At 39.3% G+C, this 27,986-nt stretch overlaps 1 protein-coding gene across 1 annotated transcript; it reads left to right on the top strand.

Annotated features, from left to right (window-relative positions):
* On the top strand, positions 1-27,914 carry Arl5b (ADP ribosylation factor like GTPase 5B). The gene is made up of 6 exons (XM_038334105.1): positions 1-272; positions 13,086-13,146; positions 14,704-14,851; positions 18,341-18,424; positions 20,839-20,990; positions 22,250-27,914. The coding sequence occupies exons 1-6, from the start codon at positions 224-226 to the stop codon at positions 22,296-22,298; spliced, it is 543 nt and encodes a 180-aa protein (XP_038190033.1). The 5' UTR covers positions 1-223; the 3' UTR covers positions 22,299-27,914.
* Positions 27,915-27,986: the final 72 nt, after the last annotated feature.

Genomic DNA, 27,986 nt, shown 5'->3' with positions numbered 1-27,986 from the left:
GGCCGGTTGAGGCTGTGCTGGGTAGGTGGGCGCCGACGGAGCGACTACGGGTCGGGGCTGGGCTCAGCGCGCTGCGAACAAAGGAGTCTGCGGCGGTTCCCGGCTCCGCGGAGGACCGAAGCTTCGCGGGACTCAGGCTCGGCGGCTCCGGGTCGGCTCCACCGCGGGCGCCGCGGCACCTGCCGCCGAGTGCTGCCCAGGGAGCCCGTCCCGCCCGGGGCTCATGATGGGGCTGATCTTCGCTAAATTGTGGAGCCTTTTCTGTAACCAAGGTGAGGCCAGCGGACTGGTGGACGCGGCGCCGGCAAGTCTAGATTGAGATCGGGACTCGGGCTCAGGGTAGAACTCGGATCTGGGGACTGGGAGCTCCGGCAGGGGAGGCACCTGGTGGTCGGGAATCCCATGCGTGTCCGGATTTTAGCCAACCAGGGTGGAAACAGATTCCTGCATTCTGTTTGCGGGCCTTTTCGTCTTAGTGAACCAGCCCTAGGTCTGATTAGCCGTAGAAAAGTGTCTCCACAAGAACCCCAAACTTTCCTTTTCTTTAACACGAAACATTAGTTTTGCACTGTTTACCTTCCCCTTGTTTGAGCCAGTGCACCTTCACGTTGTCCGACTTGGCTCTGATTTCTGCTCGTTAAGAGTCAAGAATGATTATTCAGGTGTACAGGTTTCTGAAATTTTCACACACAAGGCACGGCTCTCCCCCCACCCCCCCGTAGGCGTTAAAAAAAAAAACTAAATGCTTTCGGTTATGTGTAAGATGTTACGTGGCCGTAGTTATTTTAGAACAGGTCAGGAAATACCTAGAAGTTGTAAAACCTGTTCCGACTCAGAATAAGCTTGAGAAGAGTTGGTACCGGACAGAAAGGGGGCCCAGTGATAAAATCTTGGGCGTTCTTGTAACAGACTGGTTTCAGAGAATTAAGACCAGTTTTTTTTCCATTTGTTTCATTTTGAAAGGGTGTGATTTATAAACTAGTTTTGTTTTCATGAGTACCAATTCCTAACATTAAGGTGTTTATATCTATGTTGTGGCTTTAAACCGTGAAATGAATTTGAGTGGCTTTAGTTCACTTGTCCTGTGGGTGGATTAAAAAAAAAACTTTTTTCAAGCTTATGAGTATAAATACATGCAAGCACACTAACGCGTGCGCGTGTCTATGCAAGTGCTACCAATAAATACCCTTTTTAAGTGACTTCAAAGTGTCCAGAGTTCAGCTCCCTGCGGTGTTACCCATGAATGTAATATATTCGGGGTTTTTTTTTGAGCAGCTTAAAAAAATTTTTAATGCTTGTAAATGTACCATGTCAAGGAATATTTCAATATGTAACCACATTTATATTGATTATACAGTTAAGTTTATGTAAATATAAACAAATTACACAATGATACACACACACACACACACACGCCTGAGCCTAAGCAATAAAAATTGTCAGAGAATTGATTCTCCCTTTTTAGTCTGGTTATTGCTGTCTTTTATCTTTGTTCATTAGAGGATTCCATAAGCAGACTGGGGGGGGGGTGTGAAAAGGCCAATCATCGAAGATGATGAAAGCCTTCGTGTGACCACTTCCATCTTTAAAACATTGTTTGAGCTTCCATAGCCCCCTTTCTGCTTAAAAATTCTCTCCCCTTCCTGCTGAACTTTGGGAACTCCTAGTTGTGTCCCTTTATCTCATTCACGATTACTCTCTCAGTCAGTAAACCAGTTCTCCAAATTAGACACGGTAGCTACAGAGATTAAAAACAACCAAGATGCCAACTCTGTGCTCTCAGAACACGCAAGAATTAGTGTAGGAGATTGCTTGTAGATGTTTCTACCTGTGGGGTGATGGGACTTGGCCCGCCTCAGGTGGTTCCTTGAAGCCTTTCAGGGTAAGGACTTGACGCTGAGTGGCAGATTGGGGTGAATGCAAGTTAGACAAGCGTAGAATTGGGCATATTGGTGGAGGCAGATGGGCTAAGGTACACAAAGAGGAATAGGTTGGATACACCTAAGGAAACTTAGCATGGTTTAATTAGTTTGTTCAGTTGTACTTCACTTGATGAGATTGGAGCCGTAACTAAGAAACTGTATCACTGAGGTTCTTACATGCTGACCAAGACAGTGCATTGAACACAGGAAGGAGTAGAATCAGTTAAGAGTCTGGTTATTAGGTGTTTTCTTGACGTGGAATAATGGGATCAGATTCATATAGTAATCTGAAATTTTTGTTTTCCTTATAAACAAAGTTACCTGTGTTGGCATTTTCATTTTTTTTAACCATTGTGCATTTCTTATTTAGTAGTGCCCAGTTAGATGTGGATATTGGAATAATCTGTCCGATATTATTAACTCTACCAGTTAAGTTAGAATGGGGTGGGCTGGACATCGGGCAGGATAAGGCTGGAAGGTGCAGCCTTAGAAAGAACTTCGCAACCTCCAGACTTCTTCCCCTTATCTTTCCTCCAGTAAGTCCTCACTCTTATCATGCTTTTGTGGTTTCTGAAAGAGCTCGGAGCATCCTTTCATGTGAGATATCTTCCTGGGGATAAGTTCACTAAACTGTACATTGTGTCGTGGAACTTTGTATTGTTTCGTTTTGTAATAGAAAGTAGGATACAAATAGGACCGTACACACCTGTCTTCAGATTTTTGCTTAACCAAAAAGACATGTAATGAAAAGGCTTTAATTACAGTTTATTTTCATAACCAAAGGCAATAACTTAATAATTTTCTCATCATCTAACTCATTTCATTCTCATTAGCGAATTTTATGCTGTCCACCTGGGCACGGTCAGTTGTAGCTAAGTGTTGCTTTTTCTTCTGGCTGTTTTGTTAACCTTTCCCCTTGGGCTATTTCTGTTCTTAATTCTAGACTTCCGCTGGTTCTCTACACATAAAACAAAATCTGTTCCCAGTCTCCTGGAGCATGTTTGTCTCCTACTTTTGAAAAGTTCAGTCCTTGATTCCATCCAGATTTCTGGTCAAGACTACCAGTTAGCGTCATTCCTTGACAGATTTGCCAGAAGCGGCCCACTTCCTGCCTAGCATTAACTCTGTGTAATTACTGGCTTGGGGGAATGTTTGTCACTGTTTGTGATTGTATTATAAGTTTCTTTTTGTTTTGTTCACTCAGTAGAAATAATCTCCTTGAGGCATGAACTTACTGTTATAGTCACTGTACCTGGCAAAATATACTTATTTTGGGTGTTTTGCCTTTTTCTTTCTTTTTTTTCAGTATAAAATTTTGTATAGTAGTAACATATACATTCTATTTTAAAGTGCAGTAATGCTAAAATCGTAATGTATGGATCAGTCGTTCAGCTCTCCACATTTCTTTACACTGCTGTATTCATTTTGAATCATATGTCTAGATGGGAATTATAGCCACGATCATTTACCCTCTTCTTAGAGGAGGAGAAAGCACATTTATGCCTGTTTCCTTTCCTCTATCCCAGTGGTAGAGACCTTTGGTTTGTTCTACACTCTAAGTTGTCTTTATTGTGGTGATAAAGTTTGGTTATACTGAGCTACGATTTGCTTTAATTGTCTCAACTGTTTTTCCTTCAGTTTGTTACTTCAGTTTGTTAAATCACAGCAGCATCTTAGTTTTCCTTTCCTTGCTTGAGAGACTGCAATAGCCAAAGCTCGGCCCCGCCCTTTGCCCTCCTTGCCACCCAGCAGCCACCTTGGCTTCCCTTTGCCATCCTCGGGGCATAGCTGTTCTGGGCTTGTCTTTGCTGCCATGTTAGGGTATTTCTATACTTACATGATGCCTTCCTTTCAAATGTGCACACATTGAGCCAAGTGTAGTGGTGCACACCTTTAATCCCAACTCTTGGGAGACAGAGTCAGCCAGACCTGTGTGAGTTCAAGGCCAGCCTGGTCTCCATAGTGAGTTCCAGGATAGCCAAGGTTGTGTAGAGAGACTCTTACCTCAAATACACCAAAACCAAACCAAAACCTCAAACAAACAATCAAAAAAGCTATACAACTATTTAAATATGCCACAAAGCTATCTATAGAGCTATAACCCCAGCATTTGGGAGGCAGAGACTGGCAGATCTGGTTCAGTTCAAGTTTGAACCTGGTCTACACAGTGAGTTCAAGGACAGCCGAGGTTAAGGAAAGAGAAACTCAGTTTCCACCCCATCCACCCACAAAAAAGATCATCTGTAAGTTGAAATTGTTTTCAATTTCAGATGGCTGGAAATGTGTCACTTATCCTCACTCTGACTGACAGCTGGTTCAGCTGTGAATTGGGAAACATTTCTGATAGAATTTTGAAGACATTGTCTTGGCCTCCAGCTTCCACTATTGCTAAGTAAAACTGTAGTCCTGTAGTCTCTTGATATATTTTTCTATATTTAGTAGGGTTTTTTTTTAAAAAAAAGAATTTTATCTTTACCTCTGATAATTTTAAGTTTCAAAAAGATATAATTCCACATATGTCTGTTTTTTTTCATTTATTTCTGTGGGTTCTCAGGAATTTTTAAATTTAAATATCTACCTTTTTTGACACTTGGAAATTTGTTTATTGTTTGTATGGTTTATTCCTGTTTTTCTGTACATTCTGTTGCCAGTGAGCTAAGGTGGCAGATGCACATAAAAATTTTCTTACTGTGGATGGTGTTCTAGTCTTAGGTCTTTTTTTTTTTTTTTTTTTTTTTTTTTTTTGTCTTCAAATCTTCCTGTTGAATATTTTGGTCCAGCAGATATGTTTCTATTGTCCTAGTGGCAGATTTTTGTGAAGACTGTTGTCACTCTTGTGTTTGACATGACCTTATCTTCTGTTTTGATGTAGTTTTGAATAGCTTTTCACATTGAAAGTGTTCTCCATAACTATCTTGTGACTCTCCCCTTATATGCTGCTGGGTTAAACACTGTGAGTAGTAAAAAAGACAATCAGTCCTATGACCCAGGGCATAGAGCTCAGGGCCTACAGAGTAATGCTCCACTCCGAGCCATCCCTGGACACTCTGAGAACTTTCTAGAAGGTGCTGTTTCTCTTAGAGCAGTGTGTAAAAATAGCATTTTCTAAGTCACAGAACAGGTAAACTGCTCATATTTTTTGAAGTTGCTACAATCTCTTTATGTTCTTGGCAGCAGAGTTCCATGTCCTCACCAGCAAATGATGCTGTCAGCCTTTAATTCTAGTCACTCTGGTGAGTGCTGTCTGTGCCATTTTTTATGTCCTTACTTGCTGTTTGTAGACAATTTAGTTTCTTTACCCACTTAAAAAACTTTTAAACTTTTGTCATCAAACTAGCTCTCTCAAATATTTGTAATGGCTCTTTGTTTTTGATAGCTTCAAGATGTCTGTTCCTCTCCTCCAGAAGTGTTAGCTGTTCTGTTAATGTCTGTGATAGACTTCAGTTTATCTTCTGTTGTGATGTGAATAGGGGTGCATTTCCACATTTTCACGTGTATGTCCACTTCTTCCACTTGATTTTTCTGAAGACATTTCCCCCCTTTGGAGCCCTTGTAGAAATTCAGATTGTCATTTTTTTTTTTAAAAATAAGTGAGCCTTAGCTCTGTGTGTTTTGTTCTGTTGCACTGATTTTTAGGCTACTTCCATAATCTTGGTTATGACATTACAGCCGTGGTGAGTTTTGAAGTTCAGTGGAGTCCTGATGTGGGATTCCCCTCTGTTTGCTATTAATATGTTTTAATGTCATTGGTTAATAAAGAAGCTGCTTTGGCCCATGACAGGGCAGAATATAACTAGGTGGAAAAACTAAATAGAATTTAGGGAAAAAAGAAGGTGGAGTCAGTCAGCCACCAGCCAGCCAGTTCGCTGCCAAGGAAACAAGACATGTAGAAAATGAGATAATGCCATGGCATTGTGCCAATACATAGACTAATAAAAATGGATTCATTTAAGATATAAGAGCTAGCTAGGAGTACATCTTAGCTGTTGACCAAACAGTGTTGTAATTAATACGGTTTTTGTGTTATTATTCAGGTCTGGGAAGTGAAAGTGCAGTCTCTGCTTACAGAGTCCTTGAACTTTGCCTAATCTAAGTTTTCTAACTTAAACTACTGCTGTTTATTGCCGTCTTCCTACCTACTTTGGGTTTGTTTTTTATTACTAAATTCTTAAACACATGTCAAATATAAGCATTTTAGAGTTGAAAATATCCCTTTAGTTACTGATTTAGCACTTGTTTTAATGTGCTGTTTCCTTTATTCAATTTGAAGTATTTTTGCGTGATTTTATTTTTGATTGGATTATTGATGTTTGTTGCCTAGTTTGCACATATTTTAGTTTTGATTTTTGTGTTGATTCCCTCCCTCTCGCTCTCTCTCTCTCTCTCTCTCTCTCTCTCTCGTTATTTTCATGGTTTTCCTTCATCTTTTGCTTTATAACAAATTAGCTTTTTTGAATCTACTTTTTTCTTAACTTTTTTTGAAATTTACTAAACTTCTCAAGTTTGGATTTTCACATTTTTGTACTCACCTAGTTTACTTTTTCAATTTATTGTTCCATATTTTTTCAACAGCATGAATCATTATGGATGCATATTTATTGAAGACCAGTAGTTAGTTTAAAAAGAAATGAACTTTCTAAAATGAAAACTTTCAGAATCTACCTCTGGTATTAAAGATCATGTTCTGGATCAAAGTGTGAATTATTTTCAACTTTAGTAACAAGCTTAAAACATATGGGCTAGATGCCTGTGCCCTTGAACATCAGCCTTCCAGAATAGAGCCTTCTGGTGGGCAGCTTACAAGTTTCTGTTGGATCAGGTCTGCAGTCTTACCATGGCTTTTACTCAGCTAGTTGAAGAAGCACATCTCTGTGGTCTCCGCAGATGCTTCAGTTGGAGCAGTTTGTTACTGTGGAGGACCTTCTCGGTCTGTGATGCTGCTCTGCCTGTGTTTGTGTCTTTGGAGGAACTTCTCGGAGTATTTGATGCTGCTCTGTCTGTTTAGTTCTTTTGTTTACCAGAAGCTTGTTTTCCTCCACCTGATGAACTATTTTTTTTACACTTGTTAAAGTTTGATTAATACTCACTTCTTGGCTGAAGTGGAGAAACTTCATACTGGGATAACATACTCAGACTTGTAGTCTATTACTAATAAAGTATGTTTTTGTACTACTGGGTCAAGGAGAAGTTAAGATGTATAGCATGATTATCTTTTTCCTTAGGATTTTATACTCACTTTAAGCATTTAATGTATGAAAGGATTTTTTTTTAATAAAAGGTGTAAACTTTTGTTTTCATACTGCTACTTGATATATAGAGTTCAAAGCTAACCAGCAAAGAGAGTGCATTATCTAGAGCCCATCCCTGGATTCAGACGCCAGCTAAGACCATCTTTCCCTCCCAGTGGATGATGTGGGAGGTTATATAGCCGGAGGCCTATAAGTCCTAGTTAGGGTTTCTGTTGCTGTGACAAAATGCCATGACCAAAAAGCAAGTTGGGGGAAAAAGGATTAATTGGCTTGCATTTCCTCATTGTTCTTCACCACTAAAGAAAGTCAGGACAGGAGCTCAAACAGGTCAGGAACTTGGAGGCAGGAACTTAAGAGGAGCTGCTTACGGGCTAGACGTGTATGGCTTGCTCAGCCTGCTTTCTTAGAGAGCCCAGGACCACCAGCCAAGGATGGCACTACCCACAGTGGTCTGCCCCTACCCCCATTGATCGCTAATTGAAAAATGTCTTACAGCTGGATCTCATGGAAGCATTTCCCCAGTTGATACTCTTTTTTTCTCTCTGATGAGTCCATCTTGTGTCAAACAGACAAACAAAAGCAGCCAATACACCTAGTTTCCTCATGAGTAAACTGAGGAGTGATGTCATTTTTTCACAGGATAATTATGGATATTAACTTATAAAATATGCGTCAAACATAGCAGGACATATTGGCACACAGCTTTAATATCAACACTCAGAGGCAGAGAGGGGCAGGCAGATCTCTGAGTGTGAGACCAGCCTAGTCTACATAATTGGAGGCCAGCAAGGTCTACAAGGAGGCCTTGTCTTTAAAAATAAGAATAAAAAAGATAAGCCACTTAAGAGTTTACTTTTTTATTACTGACATTTCTTTCCTTAGCTGAAAGTTGGGGTTCAGCTCTTTTCAAGAGATGCATTCCTCACTCTGTCACTTTGTCCTAATGGTGTTTTGTACTGGTGAGATTTTGCAAGTGTTTGCCTTCAGCACTCTGGAGGTAAGTGTTGAATCATCAGATGGACATGATCCACTGACTGGAGCAGCTGAATCATCAGATGGACTCCACACATTGGATGATACATTGAAGGGATTGGGAGAGGCTGGAGAGCCGTGCAGGGACATGAAGAGCCCATAGCCTTTGCATTCGCTGAGGTGTATTCTGTGTGTGATTGCTCCACATGCGCTGCCTCACTGCATCTGACATTTTAATTAGCATTTAATTCATGTAAAACTTCCTGTGATCACAGTGTTGATACAGCCGTTTATACCTAGAAGGTAGCAGTCTGTATGTCATGAAATTTCCCATATGCATTAAAAAGAAGTTTACCATTTTGTAGTGTTTTGACGACATAGAATTTTAATGTAGCTTAAATTTGCATGTTATTTCATAATTTTTAAAATCATGTCATTATATAGTCTTTTCCCCCCCAGTAATATTATTCTGTTAAATAATGGTATTCTTTTTTTTTTTTAAGATTTATTTATTATGTATACAACATTCTGCCTCAATGTATGCCTGCCTGCCAGAGGAGGGCGCCAGACCTCAGTACAGATGGTTGCGTGTGGTTGCTGGGAATTGAACTCGGGACCTCTAGAAGAGCAGTCAGTGCTCTTAACCTCTGAGCCATCTCTCCAGCCCAAATAATGGTATTCTTAACCAAAACTCTAGGAAATTTTGTTCATGCTAGTGAAAGTAAGAAAAAGTACAGGAAAAAACTTTTAATTTTTTTTTATATTTTTTTTTTTTTTTTTTTTTTTTTTTTTGAAATTTTTGCTCGCATTGTTTCTTGTGAGCCATTTTCCTGCCTGTGTTCATCTAGGAGCATGACCCTAGACCTAAAAACACGACTGTTCACACGATTTGTTTTTCTTTTAGTTTTTCTCGTTTGTTCTTATTCGTGGCATTTCTTACTGTGTGCCCAGACCAGGCTGGTCCTTCACAGCCCTGCTTCTCTTCCTGGCTTTTCAGAGAGATGCAGACTGCAGTGTGTGACCTTGGTTCTGTGACAGCAAGTCGAATTTAATAATGCTTCTTAAAATGGCTAATGGGTCCATTGGATATTGCAAAACCTGTTTTAAATAATAAATTTAGGCTGTTGGCGACAGTGAGCTGCGTGGTTGGTTTTCCTAAGAGAGGGGCTCGAGGACGTAGAAGAAAGAACCCTGGCCTTCTCTCCATAGCTTGAGAGTCACATAGGGTTTGGGGTTTTTTAATGGCTCAGCACAACTTGAGATCTAGCGAAGTCGAGGTCAAAATGACATTAAATGACATCGATGTACATAAATGGCGTCGATGTCCTATCCGATGGGCAGCAGTTTTGACTTTGGGGATGGAGTCCTTCTCATTTGCAATCGATACTACCTTGAATTCGGTAGCTTCTTAAAGGGTTTTATTTTCTTTTGTTTTTTCCTTTCTGTTTTACTTCTTGGATCAACAGATGCTAACAGTCACTGCTGAGTAATATGAATAGTCAAATGCCTTTTGACATTTACTTGAGTTTACTATGGTAGAGATGAGGGACATTATTAACACTTGAGCAGCATACAGAAAGTGTCTCTGATACAGTTCAGTTGATTGTCTGTGGCCTATTGATTCTGCCCAACCGAAAGACAGCAGTAGAGAACAAGAGCTGTCGTCTTTTCGAGCCTGGGGTTCCTCTTAGACATGACAGTACTGGGTACACTACACAGAAGTAGCTCCACCAGTGTACCGACTGGAAAAAGTCCACTCTGTCAAATGGACTCTTAAGAGGCTTCACGCCTTCGTCATTGAAGCATTGCTTAGGGACAGTACATTCAGGGTTTGTTTTTGTTTTTGCTTTTCCTTAGAAGGAGATTCTACATACATGCATTCACACTACTTTTTACATTTTCCTCACTGCTCTTTGAGTGAAAAACTTTCACTAGTGTGGAAAAATTGTTTAGCCATTGACAAACTCAGGAGAGTTGGAGGGAGAAGTGCAGTTATGTAACAGGGCAGCTGGCCTTTGTGAACGTGGCCTTTAGTAGCTGGCCACTGAGCCTGCTTTTATTCTTGCTGTATAAATGGTCTTGATAGCTCTTCAGAGCTAAGATCTAAAATGAACTGCACTACTTCATGATCGTACAAAGGACAGTCCTTTCTGTTGGTGTTTGTATGTGTGACTTCAGTTGGTGGTGAGCTTTCCTGAGTAGTTAGGCCTCTTTCTTTGAAGGATATTGTGCATATCTTCATCCTAAGAAAGAGCTAGACTTGTGTGCCTTGTTTTAATTGCTAGAGTTCCATATAAAGTGAAGAAAGGGGATCTGAAAGATTAAACCCCAGTGTTCGAACTTGAAGTCTGATCCCTGTCCACCACCAGAGCCTCTTTCCCTTGGTGCACCTGGAAGACCAACCTTTCAAAATGATGCCTTATGCAGGAGTGCAAACATCAGACTTTCAATACTAGGATCCTCACCTGTAGTCTGACCTGCAGTTAGACTAGCTTTGGATCGCTACCTTCAAAATAGTGACATGGAGGCTTATTATTAATTATGAAAACTTGGCATTAGTGTACGCTTTTCCCCAACTAGTTCTTATAACTGAAGCTAACCTGTTTTTATTCATCTACGTCCTGCCACACGACTTTTATCTTTTCTCAGTACAGCATGTCTGACTTGTTCTGAGTCTGTGGGCAAAATCCCTGAGCATAGATTCCTCCTCTTCTTCTCTCTCCCCAGAATTCCCGCCTATCATCGCCTGCCTAGTTGTTGACTGTTCAGCTCTATAAAAACGTATAATATATATACATATATATATATATATATATGTATATATATAAAATCAGAAGGTGTCTTGGCAAAGACATATCTTCACAGTATACAATATTCTACAACACTCACCATAATACAATAAAGAATTAGTTGTAGTTACCCACATAAGTTGTTTGAACAGTGCCACATCTCGTGCTGTTGCCCATTCTCATCCTGAGCAGGGGTTCTGTGCAGCCAAGTTTGGCTGTTCCGGTGGCCTTTTCCTCATTGCTGCAGTCATACTGAGGTCTCTTGAGCTAGACAGTCAAAAATATTGAGAATGCCCAGTGCCAAGCAATCTGTCTGTTCCTCTGCTGATAAAGAGTGTTCTTGCTCTTACCTTTAAGGAACAACAAACCAGTGAAGTGTGTCAAGGTTCATTCCATTAGAACCTAGGAAATTCAAGGCAATCGCCCCAGGAGAGGAAAGTCAGTTGTAATCATTTTGCTATGAAATGAAAACAGCCTTTCCACTGTCTACTTGTTCTGTAATATACTGCAGATAGTTCTTACTGATAAATACAGAAGTTTCTCATCGCAACCTGTCTATGAATTGTGCTTCATCTTTTTGTTGGTGGATGCACTGTTAAGAAAAACTGTATTAGCAGTATTTTGATACTCATTAAAGCTTATCATTGGAAGCAGGGCTCTGAAGTGGAAATTTCCTGGTTTTGGCCTTCATATAGGCTGTTTCGTTTCTCTTTCTTTCGTTTACTTTAGGGCAGCAACTTATTTCTGTAGCCCAGACTGGGTTGGTGGTGGCAATGGTGGTGAAGGCCAGAGGGTGCTCACTCTCAGGGAGGCACTCTGGGAGAAGAGCAGCAAGCTCCTGAGAGAAGTCTGTCTCCTGTGTTCCTCTGGTGCGCCACGCCGCGCCCCGCCCCGCCCCACCCTGCCCTGCTGAAGCCCTGGAGCAGTAGGGCACCTTAAACATTTTGTGCTGGAGAGGAGATTTTTAATGTTCATTTTGTGCTTTGAAAATTTCATACATGCATACGTGCAATGTATTTTGGTCATAGTCACATCCTAATCCTCTCCCAACTTCTCCCCCTCATTCCTCCCAGATCCCCTCAACTCCCTCCCAGCGTTGTGTCCTCTTTTTCTTCTTCCCCAACCTTCTTCTGCCTTCTCCTTTCCCCTCTCACCTCCTCCTTCCCTTCCCCTTGCCGTTCCCCCTTTGTCTTTCTCTCTCTGGCCTCCTCCTCCCGCACCTACCAAGCCCTTTCTGTTGTGCTCACGTAATCTTGGTCAGGGAGCATTGACTACCTGGATCCACATCCTTAAGGAAACTGAATCTCCGTCTCCCTGGGAGACTGATCAACTATCAGTGGCTTCTCACTAGGAGTGGGGGCTTATTGAATCCCCCTGTGCACCAAGAGAGGGGAATTTTGAACATACTATGAATAAATTTGGGTTTTTTAAAAATCACATATTCAAGGCAGATTTCAAAATATGTACCACTTAACAGAATAATTAAGCCTAATAACTGCTTATAACAAAATGGTTATTTAGTGCCTGTCATCAGAGGGGAAAGGCTTTTGTTGGGCAGCGTCAGCAGATATACCTACTTAGAATGATTACATAAAACATGTTTCAATAAAAACGATTGAAGGCTAAGTAATTGCCTTTATTTCTGCCAATTAATGTAAAAATAAAAATCTGTCTGCTAATGCAAAGAGCATTGCAGTTTTCAGCAGCAAATGCCATTTTTAAATGAAAGGCAAAAATGTTAGTACATGTGAGTGGGAAATTTCCTTATGTTAAACCACTTAGTGCTGATATGCAGAGCAGACCTTGAGCAGGGGTGGAGAGCCAGCGCTTTACATACACAGTTTATGTCATGATGTCAGATGTTTATCTACTGTCCCAGCCTCCACTCATGAGTGACTAAAAGTCTCTGTTTCTGCCTAACCAGTCTAAACACGTTAACAGGAGAACGCCATAGAAAATGTGATAGTGGATTGTGTGACTCACGGCAGGTCCTTACTGTGGAAAGTTTCCTCCCGTGGTATTCCAGTAGTGGGAGCTTAACAGGTGAACTAAACACCTCTGGGTTAAAATTATCACTGTGGGAAGCCTGTGCTGTAGTGTGCAAGCAGTAGTGTAAATGTTCATGGCTTGTTTTCTTTTTCTTTTTTTTTTAGAGCACAAAGTAATCATTGTGGGACTGGATAATGCAGGGAAGACCACCATTCTTTATCAGTTGTAAGTATTGGTGCCTACTTAACAGTTCCTGAAAACCTCTGCTGAGAAATGAGATGCCTTTCTTCCCAGTTTTAATAATACAATAGTCAGACATGTAACTTTTTATTTTACCAAATAAAAAAGTAAAATAAAATGTCTTAGACTCACTAAAGCCTTCAGCAAGTATTCTCTCTGTGACTTCCCAAGGAAGAATGGGCTTTAATAATAAACCAAAATGAAGTGCAGACTATCCTGGGGTGAGGTGATGAGATGACTCTCGTGTAATGCTCCCTCAGGAGCCATGCATAAATAGAGTGCTGTCTCTGGGAAGCTGCTCTCCCCTAAGAGCTTTGGGATTGTTTAACAGAGCCAGACTCGTCTGAAATGATGGCGGTCAAAATGCTACTGTAGGAGCTTTCAGAGAGAGGCTTGAAATTCTCAGAAGTACATTAGGCTCATCATCAGTAATGAGCACCTCTGGAATCCCCTGGCGAGGGTTTGCCATGATTTACATACCTGGAGCATTTTAACAAACAGTCACATTGTACTTGGTACTGTTATGTGAATCTCATCCCTCCCTCCCTCATCTTGCATTTAAAGCCCCCTGGTTTAGGGCTGGGTTATAGCTCAGCAGAACAGGTTCTATAAGACACTGAGCTAAAATTCCTGGCCCTGCCTGCAAAAGAAGAGGGTGGAAAAAAAGCAGTATTGTTAGCCTTTAGTTGCCAGAGGTGCTCACTTTCCAAATGCCTAACGAACACATTTGCTACCAGGTGGCTTCTTTTGTTATTATTTCAGAGTTGAAGCGTTACTTTCCTTTAGTATATTTTTATTCATTAGCCAAAAATGTACTTTAATATCATTTAGCCTTTAATATAAATCTCAATTATTTCTGAAGCTTTTCTTTGATAACAATCTTGTGCACATTGTTAAATTATGTAAACTTAAGAGAAAATTTTAAGTGTCTTCAAATACGTGTTATCATGGAATGTTATCAGCCAATTTATACATTTTAAATGAAGTGTTTAAGCAGTCAATAAGAATGCAAGTGATATGAAAATCAATATTCTAAATATAGTTCATTTTAAGTAAGATTTCTATTTGTGACCTTAAGATTATAGGTTGATGAGCCTAAACTTGTTTTTATGGCTGTATTAACTCTCACTGTGCTTACATAGACATTCAGCAAAATGATGCATAGGATATTACTGAGTTATTGCTACCTTGCAAGTATTGTTGTCACAGTTATCCAGAAATTGCTCTTTCAGAATAGAACATTGGTTCTGATGCAGTAACTGGTCATATTGGTGTTTTGCCCATAGACATTCGAACCCACACCAGTGTGTTCCCATCTCTTTGTGTCAGGCCTGCAGTTCATCTCATTAAAAAGGAGACAATAGTATTTAGGGGTTGTGCCATGTTTACATCTTTATTTGTGCAGAAAGTCTCCAAGCTTCTCTTTCTTGTGTTAGCGATCGTTATAAGTAGGGAAGGTCGACTTCTTTTAAAAACATAGAGATGAAATATGCTTGGGGTTCTCAAGATTTACAAAGAGTTTTCAATGTTATCTTTCAACAGCTTAATGAATGAAGTAGTTCATACTTCTCCAACCATAGGAAGTAATGTTGAAGAGATAGTCGTGAAGAACACTCATTTTCTAATGTGGGACATTGGTGGTCAAGAGTCTCTGCGCTCATCCTGGAACACCTATTATTCAAACACAGAGGTATGCCAAAATTACCTTGGAATTTTAATTTAAAAAAATTTTAAGAGTCAGCATAGGAGATGGCTAGGCTGTAAAGAAGCATATTAGCAGTTGCCTTTAGTAAGGAATTGAGATTTCCTCATGAAAGGAAAGGCAAGTAGGAGTCCTAAAGAGTTTGTTCTGTTCACAGTGGTGTCTTACTGCTGAGACTTGTACTGAGGAGATTTGAGGATAAGATTCAAGAGGGTACTTGCATTGTTTTCTCCCTACGAGGGGCAGAACAGTCAATGAAAACATTGATGTATAAACCTGTTTTACTAAAGCAAATAAATTATATACATGCAAAATGTGCCTGGCTAGCAGAACTTGCTGTGCAGCTCAGGCTGGCCTGGAGGTAGCTTACACGGATCCTCTTGATTCTCTGCCTTCTAAGGACTGGGATCGTAGGTGTGCAGCTGAGGGCTTACTCTGGCCGGCCCAGACCATCCTTACAGTGGCACTGTCAGTGCTCCATGGACTGGACAGATGTGACGCTGGCTGAATCGTAATGAGCTGGGCCTGCTTGTTGGGGGTTCTGTCCTGCCCAGTTCCCCACAGCCAGCAACCCCCAAAGAAAATCACAAGATCCTTATAAGTTATAAAGCTGATTGGCCCATTAGCTCAGGCTTCTTGTTAGTTCTTGTAACTTATATTAACTTATTATTCTGATCAATGTTAGCCATATGGCTCAGTACCTTTTTTAGCAGGGCAGCTCACATCTTGCTTCTTCGGAATCTGGGCAGGAGTGGGAGGAATCAACTTCCTCCTTCCCAGAATTCTCCTGTTTTCATTGCATCATTTCTACTTCCTGTCTGGTTTTCCCGCCTATACTTCCTGCCTGGCCAATCAGCGTTTATTTAAAACATGATTGACAGACTAGAGACAATTCTCCCGCACCACTGAATAATGAGTCTTGCCACATGAGCACCTGATGAGGGAAGGGTAAAATACTTAAAGCATACTTTTTCAAATAACAACCCAGAGTTTCAGATATAATTAATGTGAAAAATAGGCTTGCAGGCCATCACTATCATTTTAAAGGCTTTTATACTTTCTTCCTCTGGCATAGAAAAAGGCAAAGGACATAGAATTTTTTGTTGTATACTTATTGAGTATTTTGAGTATGGGAAGAAATTGCTTGTTAAAAGTAAGTAGAGGAGTTAGTCCAGAGAAGCCACTGAATATATTAACGTCTGCAAACTTACATTGCACAAGACACTGGGTTCCCAATGTTCTGTTGCTCACATAATTGTATTAGAAATCATGTAGACCCAGACAGGATAAACTAAGGAGCTTGGTGAGCATCATCTGTAGAGATGAATGTGTTGGCCACTGACGGGTCCCGAGAGGGCAGTGCATGGGAGAATTCTGTAGAGAGCTTGTCTGCAGAGCTTCAGAGTCGAGCAGTTTCTATTGTTTTCTTATTATCACTTATTCCTTCAGTATTAGCTTGGGGAATACACTGTATTGTCTTCATTTGTGCTTGGTTGTCTAAAGGCAGACTTTCTTTCTTGATGCTCATAATGCCATGTTTAGTTTTATCATTTAGAATAATGGTGTACAGTTACACATGTAAGCTTTCTTTGTAAGGAGGGACAGCTAAGAAATTGTGTTTTCTAAAGTGACATTTTATAAAAAATGGAGCTGAAAGAGTATAACACAAAGAATTTTTGATGCACAAGTTGCCTTTTAAAATAAAATTAAAAAAAAAAAACACTTTGTTTTCTGTGTGGTATTCCAGTGTAGTGCATGAACCAGAGTGGCATGTTGTGAGTTTGCAGACATTAATGGCACTGGGCTCTCCTCTTCATGGGGGTTGAGCAGCACAGAAGTGGTTGGTGAGCAAATATGGTTATAAGGCAGCGGAATATGCATTTGGACAGTAAAATACTACTGGGAGAATAACAGTGTTTTAATATGCTCAGGTGGCAGAAGTACCTTGTCAGAGTTCACTGTCAACGCTGCAGTTGACTCCAGCGGTGAAGAAAGGCAGTTCTTACACACAAATGTGACGAGATGATTCAGGCTGGACCGAGTGCACTTACAGCACCTCAGAGAGGCAGTTTTTGAAATTGCTGACAGTCTAGGCTTAACCTCGGTCCAAACAGAGATGTCTTATTACTCATGCTATTAGTATTACATGCTCTCTTTGTAAACCATTTCTACAAGTATATCTCAGTTACCACAAAGAATTTATTGCACCAGCATGGTCCATTACACTTCAGCCTTAGATTCCAGGAAAGATTTTATGAAGAGCTGCTTCACTCATCACCTTGTCCGCTCGTAATCCTGCTCTGAGGAAAGCCTTTACTTCGATACGGCCTCCCAAAGTGGGTATCTCCTTTGTGGTGTAAGGAGCTCCAGGCATTAGTTCCTGACAGCTTCCTCCCATTAATCCAGTTACTTCCCGGTATTCTTTGCCATGCTCCCTTTTCTTGTAGTATGTATTGAGTTTACACTGTAGTTGGTTATCCTGTAAGTTGATTCCAGTCTCTCTATTGTAACTTGATTTATATTACTCTCCTATAAGAGAGATGACACTATTTACCCCTGAGTTTTTAGCCCTTTCTTTTACACACTGTTTGCCTTAGCAGCTCCATTTCACTCTTTTCTTGTATGTACTTAACAAAGTTGTTTTTATTTAGTTTTTCATTTGCTTGTATTCTTAATGTTTAAGACTTAATTTAGACACACACACACACACACACACACACATATCACACTCTCCTATCTCCCACCCTACCCCAACACAAAGGCACATATGCAGAGATTCTCCAGTTTTCCTTGTCTTTTCTAATACCACCTGCCTTTTAGCATATTAACGTCAGCGCATGCAACTTGGCACAGTTCAGCACGCTTTCTTCTTGAGCTTTTATTGCTGAAATTCCTTCTGTAAAAAAAATATTTTATTCATGATTTTTGAAACACTTTTTCTCAGAAATTAACTCTTCTTTTAATAGGCAAAAGACTTTATACATAAATAAGTAATCAATTATTGTCTAAAATCAGTGGTTCTCAACCCTCCTAATGCTGCAGCTCTTCAATGCAGTTCTTATGTTATGGTGAATCCCAACCAAATTACTTCATTGTTATTTCAAAGCTGTAATTTTGCTACTGTTGTTAATTGTAATATAAATATCTGGTATGCAGGGTATCTGACATTGGACCCCTATTGGTGTAATGGATTGTAGAATGAAGGCTTTGAAGTTTAATGAAGGAGTATTAAATTCCTGTTGTGCTGTAAACATTACTTCTTGTTACGCACAGTCAGGAGCTTTAAGAGGTTAGGTGTTGCGCTCCTGCCACATCTCACTGTCCTGCCTGGTGTGCCTGTGTCAGACTCTCCCTGGTGGAAAGTACCAGTGCTGTTGAGCAGTGGCGATGCCCGTGAGAGCTAATGTCACTGCGGTGACTTTGCAAAAACTGAATAAGCCACTAATTTTCTTCCTTTATCTTAAAATTGTCTTCTAGTTCATCATTCTTGTGGTCGATAGCATCGACCGGGAGCGGCTGGCCATTACAAAAGAAGAGTTATACAGAATGTTGGCTCATGAGGTAACTTTGGAAAGCAAACCTTTAAAACATGGAATAAGTTATATGTGTACTGGTTTTATTTTATGTAAAGATTAATGTGAAACAGTGTTGGCCATTTTATCATAAGCAGAACTTTATATATTAAGCTGTGTTAAAAAAAATCACATATTTTCAAGTCTGATAATTTGTTTGATATGATTATTAAAAGCTGTTTGTTTTTCAGAATTAAAACTATTGATTCCTGGTCTTAAAAAACTGATATGCTGCGATTAGGAGTTGGGGGTCAACAAAACTTCTGGTCTTTCAGCCGGAAGTTTATAATGAATGATTTGAGGTAGCTCGATTATAAATATTTGAGCTCTAAAAAAGTGACAATGAAACATATTCTCGCACATGCTATTTAGCATAAGGTGTGAAGTGCGTTGTGAGATTTTCCAGTCTGATTTACTTTCTGTCTCAAATGTATCTCGAATCTAAATGTAGTAATTGTTATTCCTGTGCATAGATGTATAAAATACTAAATTCTGTGTTATCTTTCGTGACTTGCACTTTTTTCACGTTTGAGTGGTAAAGTTGATTTTGTAAATTGACATACACAGTAGTATTAATGGTATTTTCATACAGTGTGTCTCTGCCTGCTTTCGTCAGCCCTTGTCTCCCCCTTTTTGTTTTGTTTTGTTTTTCAAGGTTGTCTAACAGCCTTGGTTGTAAACCAGTCTGGCCTTGAACTCACAGAGATCTGCCTGCCTCTATCTCAGGAGTGCTGGCGTTAAAGGCGTGTGCCATTAAGCCTTTCTATCTTATATTATGTCCTGACTGCAGTTTCCCCTTCCCCAGACCTTCTCCTTACCTCCTCTTCCCCCCAGATCTACTCTTATCTCCCTTCAAAAAGAGCAGGCCTCCCAGGGACATTAACCAAACACAGCATAACATGCTACAATAAGATCAGACACATACCATCACGTCAAGGATGGATGAGACAGCCTAGTAGGAAGAAAAGAAACCCACAAGTAGGCAAAAGGATCAGAGACAGCCCCCCCCCCCCCCGACTCCCACTGTTGGGAACTCCAAGCTACTCAGCCATAACATATATGCAGAGGACCTAGGCCAGACCCTACAGTCCCCCTGATCTCTGTGAGCCCCCATGAGTCCATCAGTTGGTTCTGTGCCCTTGTGCACCCTTGCTGGTCCCATTACTGCTCTACAAATAGTCCTGTCTGCTTTCAGACCACACGAATTCCATGACTTTATTGTTCTTGTCCTCCCTTTCTTCTCCGCTGAGGTCTCCTCCTTACCATGCTCTTTACTACTCTGATGACCACTACGCTACTGTGTACGCACACAAACTAAATTTAGAAATAGATGCATATATGAGAGAAAAAATACCTGTCTTTCTTATCTTAGTCGGGCTTATTTTTGGTTTTTCGAGACAGGGTTTCTCTGTGGCTTTGGAGCCTGTCCTGGAACTAGCTCTTGTAGACCAGGCTGGTCTCGAACTCACAGAGATCCGCCTGCCTCTGCCTCCCGAGTGCTGGGATTAAAGGCGTGCGCCACCACCGCCCAGCGGCTTATTTCTTTTAACATAATGTTTTAACATAATGGTCTTCAATTCCTTCCACATTCCTTAAAATGTCATATTTCATTTTTCTTCATTGCTGAAAATTTTTATTGTGTATGTACCACATTTCTCTGTTCTGTTGCTAATAGACGTCTAGAGCACTTCTGTTGTAGGCTTCTAATGATTCGTGCAACAATAAACATGGATGTGCATGTATCTGTGTGGCCTATTGGCTTAAGAGTTCTTGAGGTGACCCAGTAACGGTATAACTGGGTCATATGGTGTTATATTTCTAGTCTTTTGAGGGAACGCCACAATCCACCATAGTGGCTGCATTGGTATTCACCCGCACCAGCACTGTAAATATGATTTAGCTATGTTAATATGTGCACTGCCAAAAACTGCACATAGCTGAAGTTCATTATTTTCAGAGTGACACTACTTCACTGTGCATGTCACAATTGATTTAGTTTGTTAGGTTATGTCATATTGTTTTAATTATAAAAAAAACCAAAAACCAAAGCCACAGTGACCACTGCTAGTGAGTTTGAAGTTCTGTAAAGGCTAATAAGTTTATCACTCTCACCTGTATAGAGTATCACACATGTAGAGTGTTTATTTTCTTTTCAGTCTATTTTCATCCAAAAATAGAAAAATAATTATACTTTATTAGGATAAAACATTAAAATGTGATTATTTTAAAATTACATGTTAGTATAAGATGTTTTTGGAAAATAGAGGTCTTTTATATAATTAGTTAACAGGGTACATTTTATGCTCTCACTTCAGAGTTTAATTTGTTTATGGTAGTTGACATATAAATTTGATTTGTGATTGTGCTCAGGTTTGTTATTTCAGTATTTTGTGTCAATTGCAGGATTTAAGGAAAGCTGCAGTTCTCATCTTTGCAAATAAACAGGATATGAAAGGGTGTATGACGGCAGCCGAGATCTCCAAATACCTCACCCTTAGTTCAATCAAGGACCACCCGTGGCACATCCAGTCGTGCTGTGCGCTAACCGGAGAAGGGTAGGTGGATCCAGGTGACTCCCAAGGTTGAACTTCCACGGTGCTAGGACAGCTTTCCTTCCTTGTCCTCGTACCATTTATTGTTTTTCTTAAAAATGGTTTTTATATTGTTTCTCAGGCTTAGAAGTTGGGAATAATTCTAGTGAACAATTTGCCAACAAGTTGTTCATATTTTTTTTTTAACATAAATGCAGTATTTTCAAAGGCATAAGCAGCTTTGGAATTAAATGTTTAGAAGTTGGGGTTTTTTTTTTTTTTTTTTTTTTTTTTTTTTTTTTTTTTTTTTTTTTTTTGCACATCTGTTGCTTTCGTCATTTACTTACTAAGCAAAAACTGTGAGGCCACCCAAATTAAAGAGGAAGTTTTAAAGGAATTACACGTTTTCTGAAAGGACTTAACTTAGTTTTCTCCAAGAATGTGTCTCCTGTATTATCAAGAGTCCTTTCAGGAGGCGTCCTTCTAGAGAAGAAACTTTTGACAAAATCCACTATAGTCTATTCTTGCTTTCCTGTGAGCGTGATTGTAGAGTTGTGCTAAGGAGGAACGGGGGTGGTGTCGTAGTATTTTTACCTAGTTCATGCCAAGGATCCTCATATCAACCTGATTGCTTAGTTTTTCTTAAACTCTTTATATTTTTTATTCTTTGCAATGCAATAGCTAGGTTTTTAGAAATTTTAGAAACTTTAGAAATTGGGTGAATACGGAGGAGGTTTTGGTATTTTTATAGTGGGTTCAGCTCATTTTAAATGGGGAGAATGGGTGTGGTATTTACAATCTTGATGGAAAAACTGAATAAACTTGAGATAAGACCAGAGCAGTTTGCCACTTTGTTTGAATGGTCAAGATTATTTTGTTTAAGTGACACTTCCATTAAAATTTCACTTAGGACATTATTTGAAATCTGTCTCTGACAGACACTAGGGATCTGGCTCAGTTGCTAGACTGCTCACACCACATGCATAAATCCCTGGGTTCTGTCCCCATTACTGCATATACAGGGTGGTATAGGTCTGCGATCGCAGCCTTTGTAGGCAGGGTCGAGGCAGCAGGATCAGGAGATTAAGTTCATACTTTCTGCAGAGAAGATTTGAGGCTAATTTGTGCTGCATGAGACCCTGTTTCTGGGGGGAGGGGGATAAAAAGTTGTCACCAATATCCGTAAATAGCATTTGACTGTAACATGAACGTTTAGGTAAGTATGGCTTCAATCTTTGAACAGAAAGTTTCTGATTTCTAAAATACTTCTGTCTTTTGTTTAGGTTATGCCAAGGTCTAGAGTGGATGACCTCCAGGATTGGTGTGAGATAATTTTTTGCTCGAAAAGGACTTCTCTATTTATTCCGTGACATGAACATTTTTCCTAATACCTTTGGCTGCTGAGGCAGCAGCATGTTTAATTTATAACAACACAAACCTCTGAGCAACACTTGAATCAAGTGCCGCTGTCTTGGAACATAAAGATGTTTTCTTACCTTTGTTTCAGATGCACTAATCTTCAGTCGGATGAGCATAATGTGTAACAAAGTTTGCAGCAACAGAACTCTTCTGACTGCCTGTTCTAACTATTCGGTGACTGCCTTGTAAAAACTGTTCGTCATATATTTCGTGTTATCTGAAGTATTGTTAATGTCCTTTACAACCGTTTCTTTCACTTCTTGGGCACTACTCCCTCCTTCCCAGGTACTTAGGATCTGACGGAGCCGTGGTAGGAATCGTCATGGACTACTCCTCCAGCACTAAACATTTGTTTTCTGCGAACCCTTTTCATCTTCCGGACAGAATTACTTATGATGAAAATCTACCTAGAAGCTGTGTGTATGCGTGCAAACATCATGAATACTTGCCTTTAAACTTCCCTCACCTCATTGAATATCATAGTTTAATTTTAAGTTTCTCTTTGCATGGGAATTAAGTAGTCCATTTATTTATGTAACGAATTAAGTTCATTTTTCTGCTAATAATATTTCATTAAAAACACACGGTGAAGCATGAATTGGAAAGCCAGCTTCGATGGTAAATATTATTGGCTTCATTTGATAGCTTAAGATTTTTCACTGTTTATAACTGTCAGAATTTAGTAAAACACACCAACATGAAATTAAGCTAGGACACTTGGAATATGTTTTCCATCAGTTTGCTGCCTGTTTTATTGTCAACAAATCTTCAGCTGTTTTGTCAGAGATACCGTACCTGCTTTGGGCAGCAGGCAAAGTTTGAATAATCCTTTTTATTTCTTAGGTTTGTGGTAGTATCTATCAGAGTACCTTTATCACCAGCACTGTGTTACTGAAAGGCAAAATAACATGGCTTTTCTTTAAATCTGGCTGAGGATGATGTGAAGGATGTGAATTGAAAGAGGCTTCAAACAGTTGCCGTCTCTCTGTGTGTGTAGGCCGACCTTGTGTCCTAAACTCAGTAGGTCACTGCTGAATCAACCCTAGCTTGTCGATTATTCCTATAAGACTCAATGCTCGTATTCTTTTTTTTTTTTTTTTTTTGAGAGAATTTTTCTAAGAAGTCCTTGGCCTGGGACCCACTAGGTAGACCAGGCTGTCATAATCTTAGCAAAATAAATGCTGTTATTGGTTATAAAAGTGAAAGAAAGAGGCCTGCTGGACGGTATCAACGGTTCCCAAGGCCGCTGTCTAGGGTGAAAAAGGACAAGGGTCATTTGCCGTGTGGAGCCGTGTGGAAAGGGCATAAAATGTACTTAGGGGTAATTCTTCATTTGCAGTATTTTTTATTTGGATCAAAATCAGCTTCAGTGTTCTTAATTACCTGCTCAAAATTGGTATTTTGATTTCAGGTTTTTGTATGTAAGCTGCCTTAAATTTTTCTCTCTTTTCAGGTGTGCTTGCTTGTTTCCTTTAGTTAATTTAGTTGAACTTGATATTTTTATTTAGTGTTTGCACCCTTGATCAGAGAAAGTGGCCAGAGGAAAAGCTTTCTGGGCTGTGGGAAATTGTTTAAACTTTGAATCTTTTCTTAGTGATTCTGTGTCAAGTAGAGGATAAGTTTAATTTTCTTGTGTGTTTTAAATATAACTCATAATCAAAGGTGAAAGAGAAAAACAGATATAAATCATTGGGGATGGTGTTTGTTGCAGGGGGGGACTAAGAAAATACCAATTACCTAAAGCACACTTTGCCTGAACTTTACTTCTCTATGTTGTTTACCATGAATATAAAAAAATTCTCATAAACCTGTCTTGAAACGAAGCATATTTACTGCCCCCATATTTCTTCCTTTGAAATAATTATTTGCCTTCTTGTATCTAATGAGATTGACTAGTTCATTTTTCTTCTATCAGATAATATGGTTATTTTTTATATTACCATGTCAGCATTATATTGAAAGTGTTTTTAATAGTTAATTGTATTTTGCCAAACAGCTACTAATATAGATGCAGATTTGCTATTTGTTAAAAGTACAGTTTATTTTACTTCTAAATCCTTTTTAAAAAGCGTCTAATTAGTTTGAATTAGAAGCAATGTTTGTTAGTCATCTAAATATGAAACCAGTGTTCAAGTAGACATCGTGCCGTTGATTGGGATAGGGTCCATCGGGAATCCCATTTACAGCAGCAGGAAACTAGTTTTCCTTTACTCCAAGAGAATGCTTGGACCCAAGCACGTGTGTGATGCTAGAGCATTTGACTTGAATGTTCACTGTAAATCAAATGGCTGTAAAATATTACTTGATGAAAAATGTAAATTTGTGATGGTGCCTTTGTTACTTTGAGATGAGTTCTCAGTTTTTTACTCCGTTCTTTAGGGCTCACATTAACAGCTGATGAGATGGAGGGGGTGATGTGAGTCTCGCTCTCCTTTGTCTGCACATGTTATTTGACAGAGTTTGTATTGTACAGAAACCTCCCACACCTGCTTTACACCTTCAGAAAAGTCTTGTATTTTTAAATTCAAAAATGGAGAAATTAAGTTTATCTAAAATATATTAAATATGTTACTGCCAAAAGTATTGCAAAAACAGACAAACAAAACCCCACCACCCTTGCAAATGAAGTGTGCCACTTTCTTACCTGAGCATGTCGTCTTCACCTAGAAGCACATTGAGAATCCCTTTAGAAGTAGCACTCGCTTTTGTAGGGGAATGCACTAAATATTTTTATTCTTAATATGATTTTATTTCTTAAAACCAGAAATATTAATATATATTATATAATCTATTGAAAACTGAGGATTGAATATGTAGCATTTGCTTTTAGGGTCTCATATTCACAAGAGAAAATATATATTCATTTCATTCTTTTAAAAGCAGATTTAAATAACTCCCTTTGTAATAGCTCCTGCCTCTGCATCCTCAGTGCCAGGATTGCCATTGGTATTTTAATTAAATATAATTTAACTTTCATTGTAGCATAAAAAGAAAACAGTTATTTTCCTGTGGGAACAATGAAGGGTACAGATAATGCTATAAATAATGGTCTTTGATCTGCCAAGTCTGCCATGAAGGAATCTTTGAAGAAAATAAAACTTTTTAAGTCTTTGATGCTGTATTTCAGAACAGATTAGAAGCAGAATTGTTTCCAAGAACATTCATTTAATCCTTCACTGTGTAAAAACACAGGGATTGTGCCTCTACATGGTGAAGTTTATGAGTTAACTTTTTACCTGTGGCTTTGGAACAAAATCCCCACACACCCAAATTTTAGTTTTAAAGGTTCTTTACTCTTCTGTTAGTGGGCCACCTCAAGATACAGCTTCTTGTCTTGTATCTAGCCAAACATTGCACTGACTAGCTAAAGAACTGGATTCTGATCTTAATCTATCCACTTATTTTTGTTCTTCCCAAACCAAGGAGCTTTTAGGTAAACTAAGTCACAATGTTTTTCATATTCTAAAGCCTTACACGCTATTACTATTTTTTAAAATCTAAAATAGTAGGGAAATGCTTGTGGTACCACATTTAAGTTGTTTTGTTCATTGTTCGATTCCCACTCGTGGTTTCACTTCCTCCCTTGTTCTGTTTCTTGCCCTAAGGCATCTCAAAACACTTGGGTTTTCCAGTGTGGTCATGGCAGGCTCATGTCCACTGAGGTGTGAAAATGGCTTGTGTTGAAGGTCAGCAGTTTTCAAGTGTCATTTTTAGTCAGTAGAGTGTGAAGACTGACACCAAGAGCCACGTTTTGAAAGAAAGTATATTTTAAGGATTCTAGGTTACCAAAGCTAAATAAACAAATTCAAAATTAGGCAAGCTTTATGTGGTAAAAATCAACTAAAATGAGGTAAGAAAATGTGGATGCGAGAGATTTTTTTTTCCTTCTTTGTGTTTAATTCTGGCAACATGGGAGAACTACTCTAATTGCTTGTATTATGGCTGGAAAACCTGAGACCAGTTATCATTCTGAGTTAGAATCTGGAACGCTAATCACACAGGCGCATCTTGATTTTTTTTTTAAATTAATTCCTTGCATTTTCTCCTGAAATGGAGAAATAATAGTATGTGCTCTATATAGACTGAGTATTGAAAATGAAACATCTAAAAGAATGAAAATGTTTTCTTGCACAATTTATCAAATTTTATTTTTAAAAATTACCTCATTTTTTTCAGTCCACAAGGTGCTTTAAGTGTCTGGGGTATCGTGCAGTGCCATAAATCCCCTTCCCCCAAATGTCTTGGAATGTGCAGAGTTCCCAGCTGAAGCAAGTGCTAGGTGGGGCTGCTGTTTAGTTCTTTGGGTCCCCGCAGCAGGGTGAGCAAGTGTCCGTTCATTCAGTGCACGGGAGCCAGCCTCAGTCAATATTGAATCAGTTAGGGACAAGAAAGTCCTGTCATTTGATCAATGTGCTCAGACAGCAGATGACCATCGCTTGATCTCAGGAGTTCATGACTTATGGGCGTGTTTTAGCTGCACTAATGAGAAACTTGTCATTTCCACATGGATTTTCCCTCAGGAAATTCAGGGCTCCTTGGAGCTCTGTTGATTCTCTTGGAGTAAACTTTCAGTCTAGTCGCGAACACTTTTCATCATGGTTTTGAAAACAGCTTAGCTGCTGTTTCACTGAAATTGTAAAATAAAATGATGGCTATGGCTTTTCCAATTATGAGACAGTTTTCTATTTCCCCATTTTGACTGTTCTGCAGATGTAGTTTAAAATAAGGAAAACAAATTCCTGGCAGTTATAGCCCTGCTGCCCTGTTTATTCTAATGGGAGTGTAATGATTGTAATTACACATTGTCGTCTCCACACATAACTTGGTGCTTTATATAAAGAGAAAGTAGACCCTGTACTCATTATACTTCTAGCTCAGACTGCAAAACTCTTTAAATGTATATATATGCTCTTTTCATAAGATTTAAATAGAAATTGTTATCGGTTGCATCTCAGGCTTCGTGCAAGTGTTCTGACAATATTTTTGCCAAGCAGTTTGTTTCAATAGAAGATAGTATTAATAAGATCAAGGTAGGATCCCATCTCTTTGTGGGTCCTCTGGTGTTTATACAGGAGGAAATGATATCGCCCATATCACATACTGCTTCTGAACCCTCAGCAAGCAACCTAAGTGTGTGCCATTGATCTAATACTTAAGTGATAACCAAGAAAATGTAAAAGCAAATGCCAAATGCGTTTCACACCATCACTCCCCATAAGTGGTTCCAGGCTTGTTTGATTGTGAGGTTGTTGAAAAGACATGGATTTTGAATTTTAATACTTTTCACTATCACGAAATGTATCTTTTATATATTAGGTCATGGTCATGATTTTTTATTTTTGCATTTATGTTCTAATGTATTGTGTGCATGCCAACTTACCCAAGTACAAAGGTGCAGCTTGCTCTGGAATGTTAACCTTTTAGGCAGGTTTTGGCTCATTTGCAGTCATGGTGCAATATAGCATAACATCTGTTTGTTTTCAGTCCACAGCTTTATTTTTGTCATAATAAATACTTTTCCAATATCAAGTGTAGCCCGTGTTTTCTTTTGAAGAAATGGAGTGTAGGTTAATGGCCTCTGTGGTTGTCGGTGCTGACAAC

Source organism: Arvicola amphibius, chromosome 6, assembly GCF_903992535.2.
Source record: "Arvicola amphibius chromosome 6, mArvAmp1.2, whole genome shotgun sequence".
NCBI classification, from domain to species: Eukaryota; Metazoa; Chordata; class Mammalia; order Rodentia; family Cricetidae; genus Arvicola; species Arvicola amphibius.
Note: the sequence above shows the minus strand (reverse complement) of the source record. Positions and strands in the feature narration are given on the sequence as shown.

What these genes read in the sequence shown, in the direction of transcription:
- Arl5b (XM_038334105.1), top strand. Translation starts at nt 224, where the DNA reads ATGATGGGGCTGATCTTCGCTAAATTGTGGAGCCTTTTCTGTAACCAA. An exon ending in GAGCCTTTTCTGTAACCAAG is followed by an intron (nt 273 to 13,085) that starts GTGAGGCCAGCG and finishes TTTTTTTTTTAG; the next exon opens with AGCACAAAGTAATCATTGTG. An exon ending in ACAGAATGTTGGCTCATGAG is followed by an intron (nt 18,425 to 20,838) that starts GTAACTTTGGAA and finishes TGTCAATTGCAG; the next exon opens with GATTTAAGGAAAGCTGCAGT.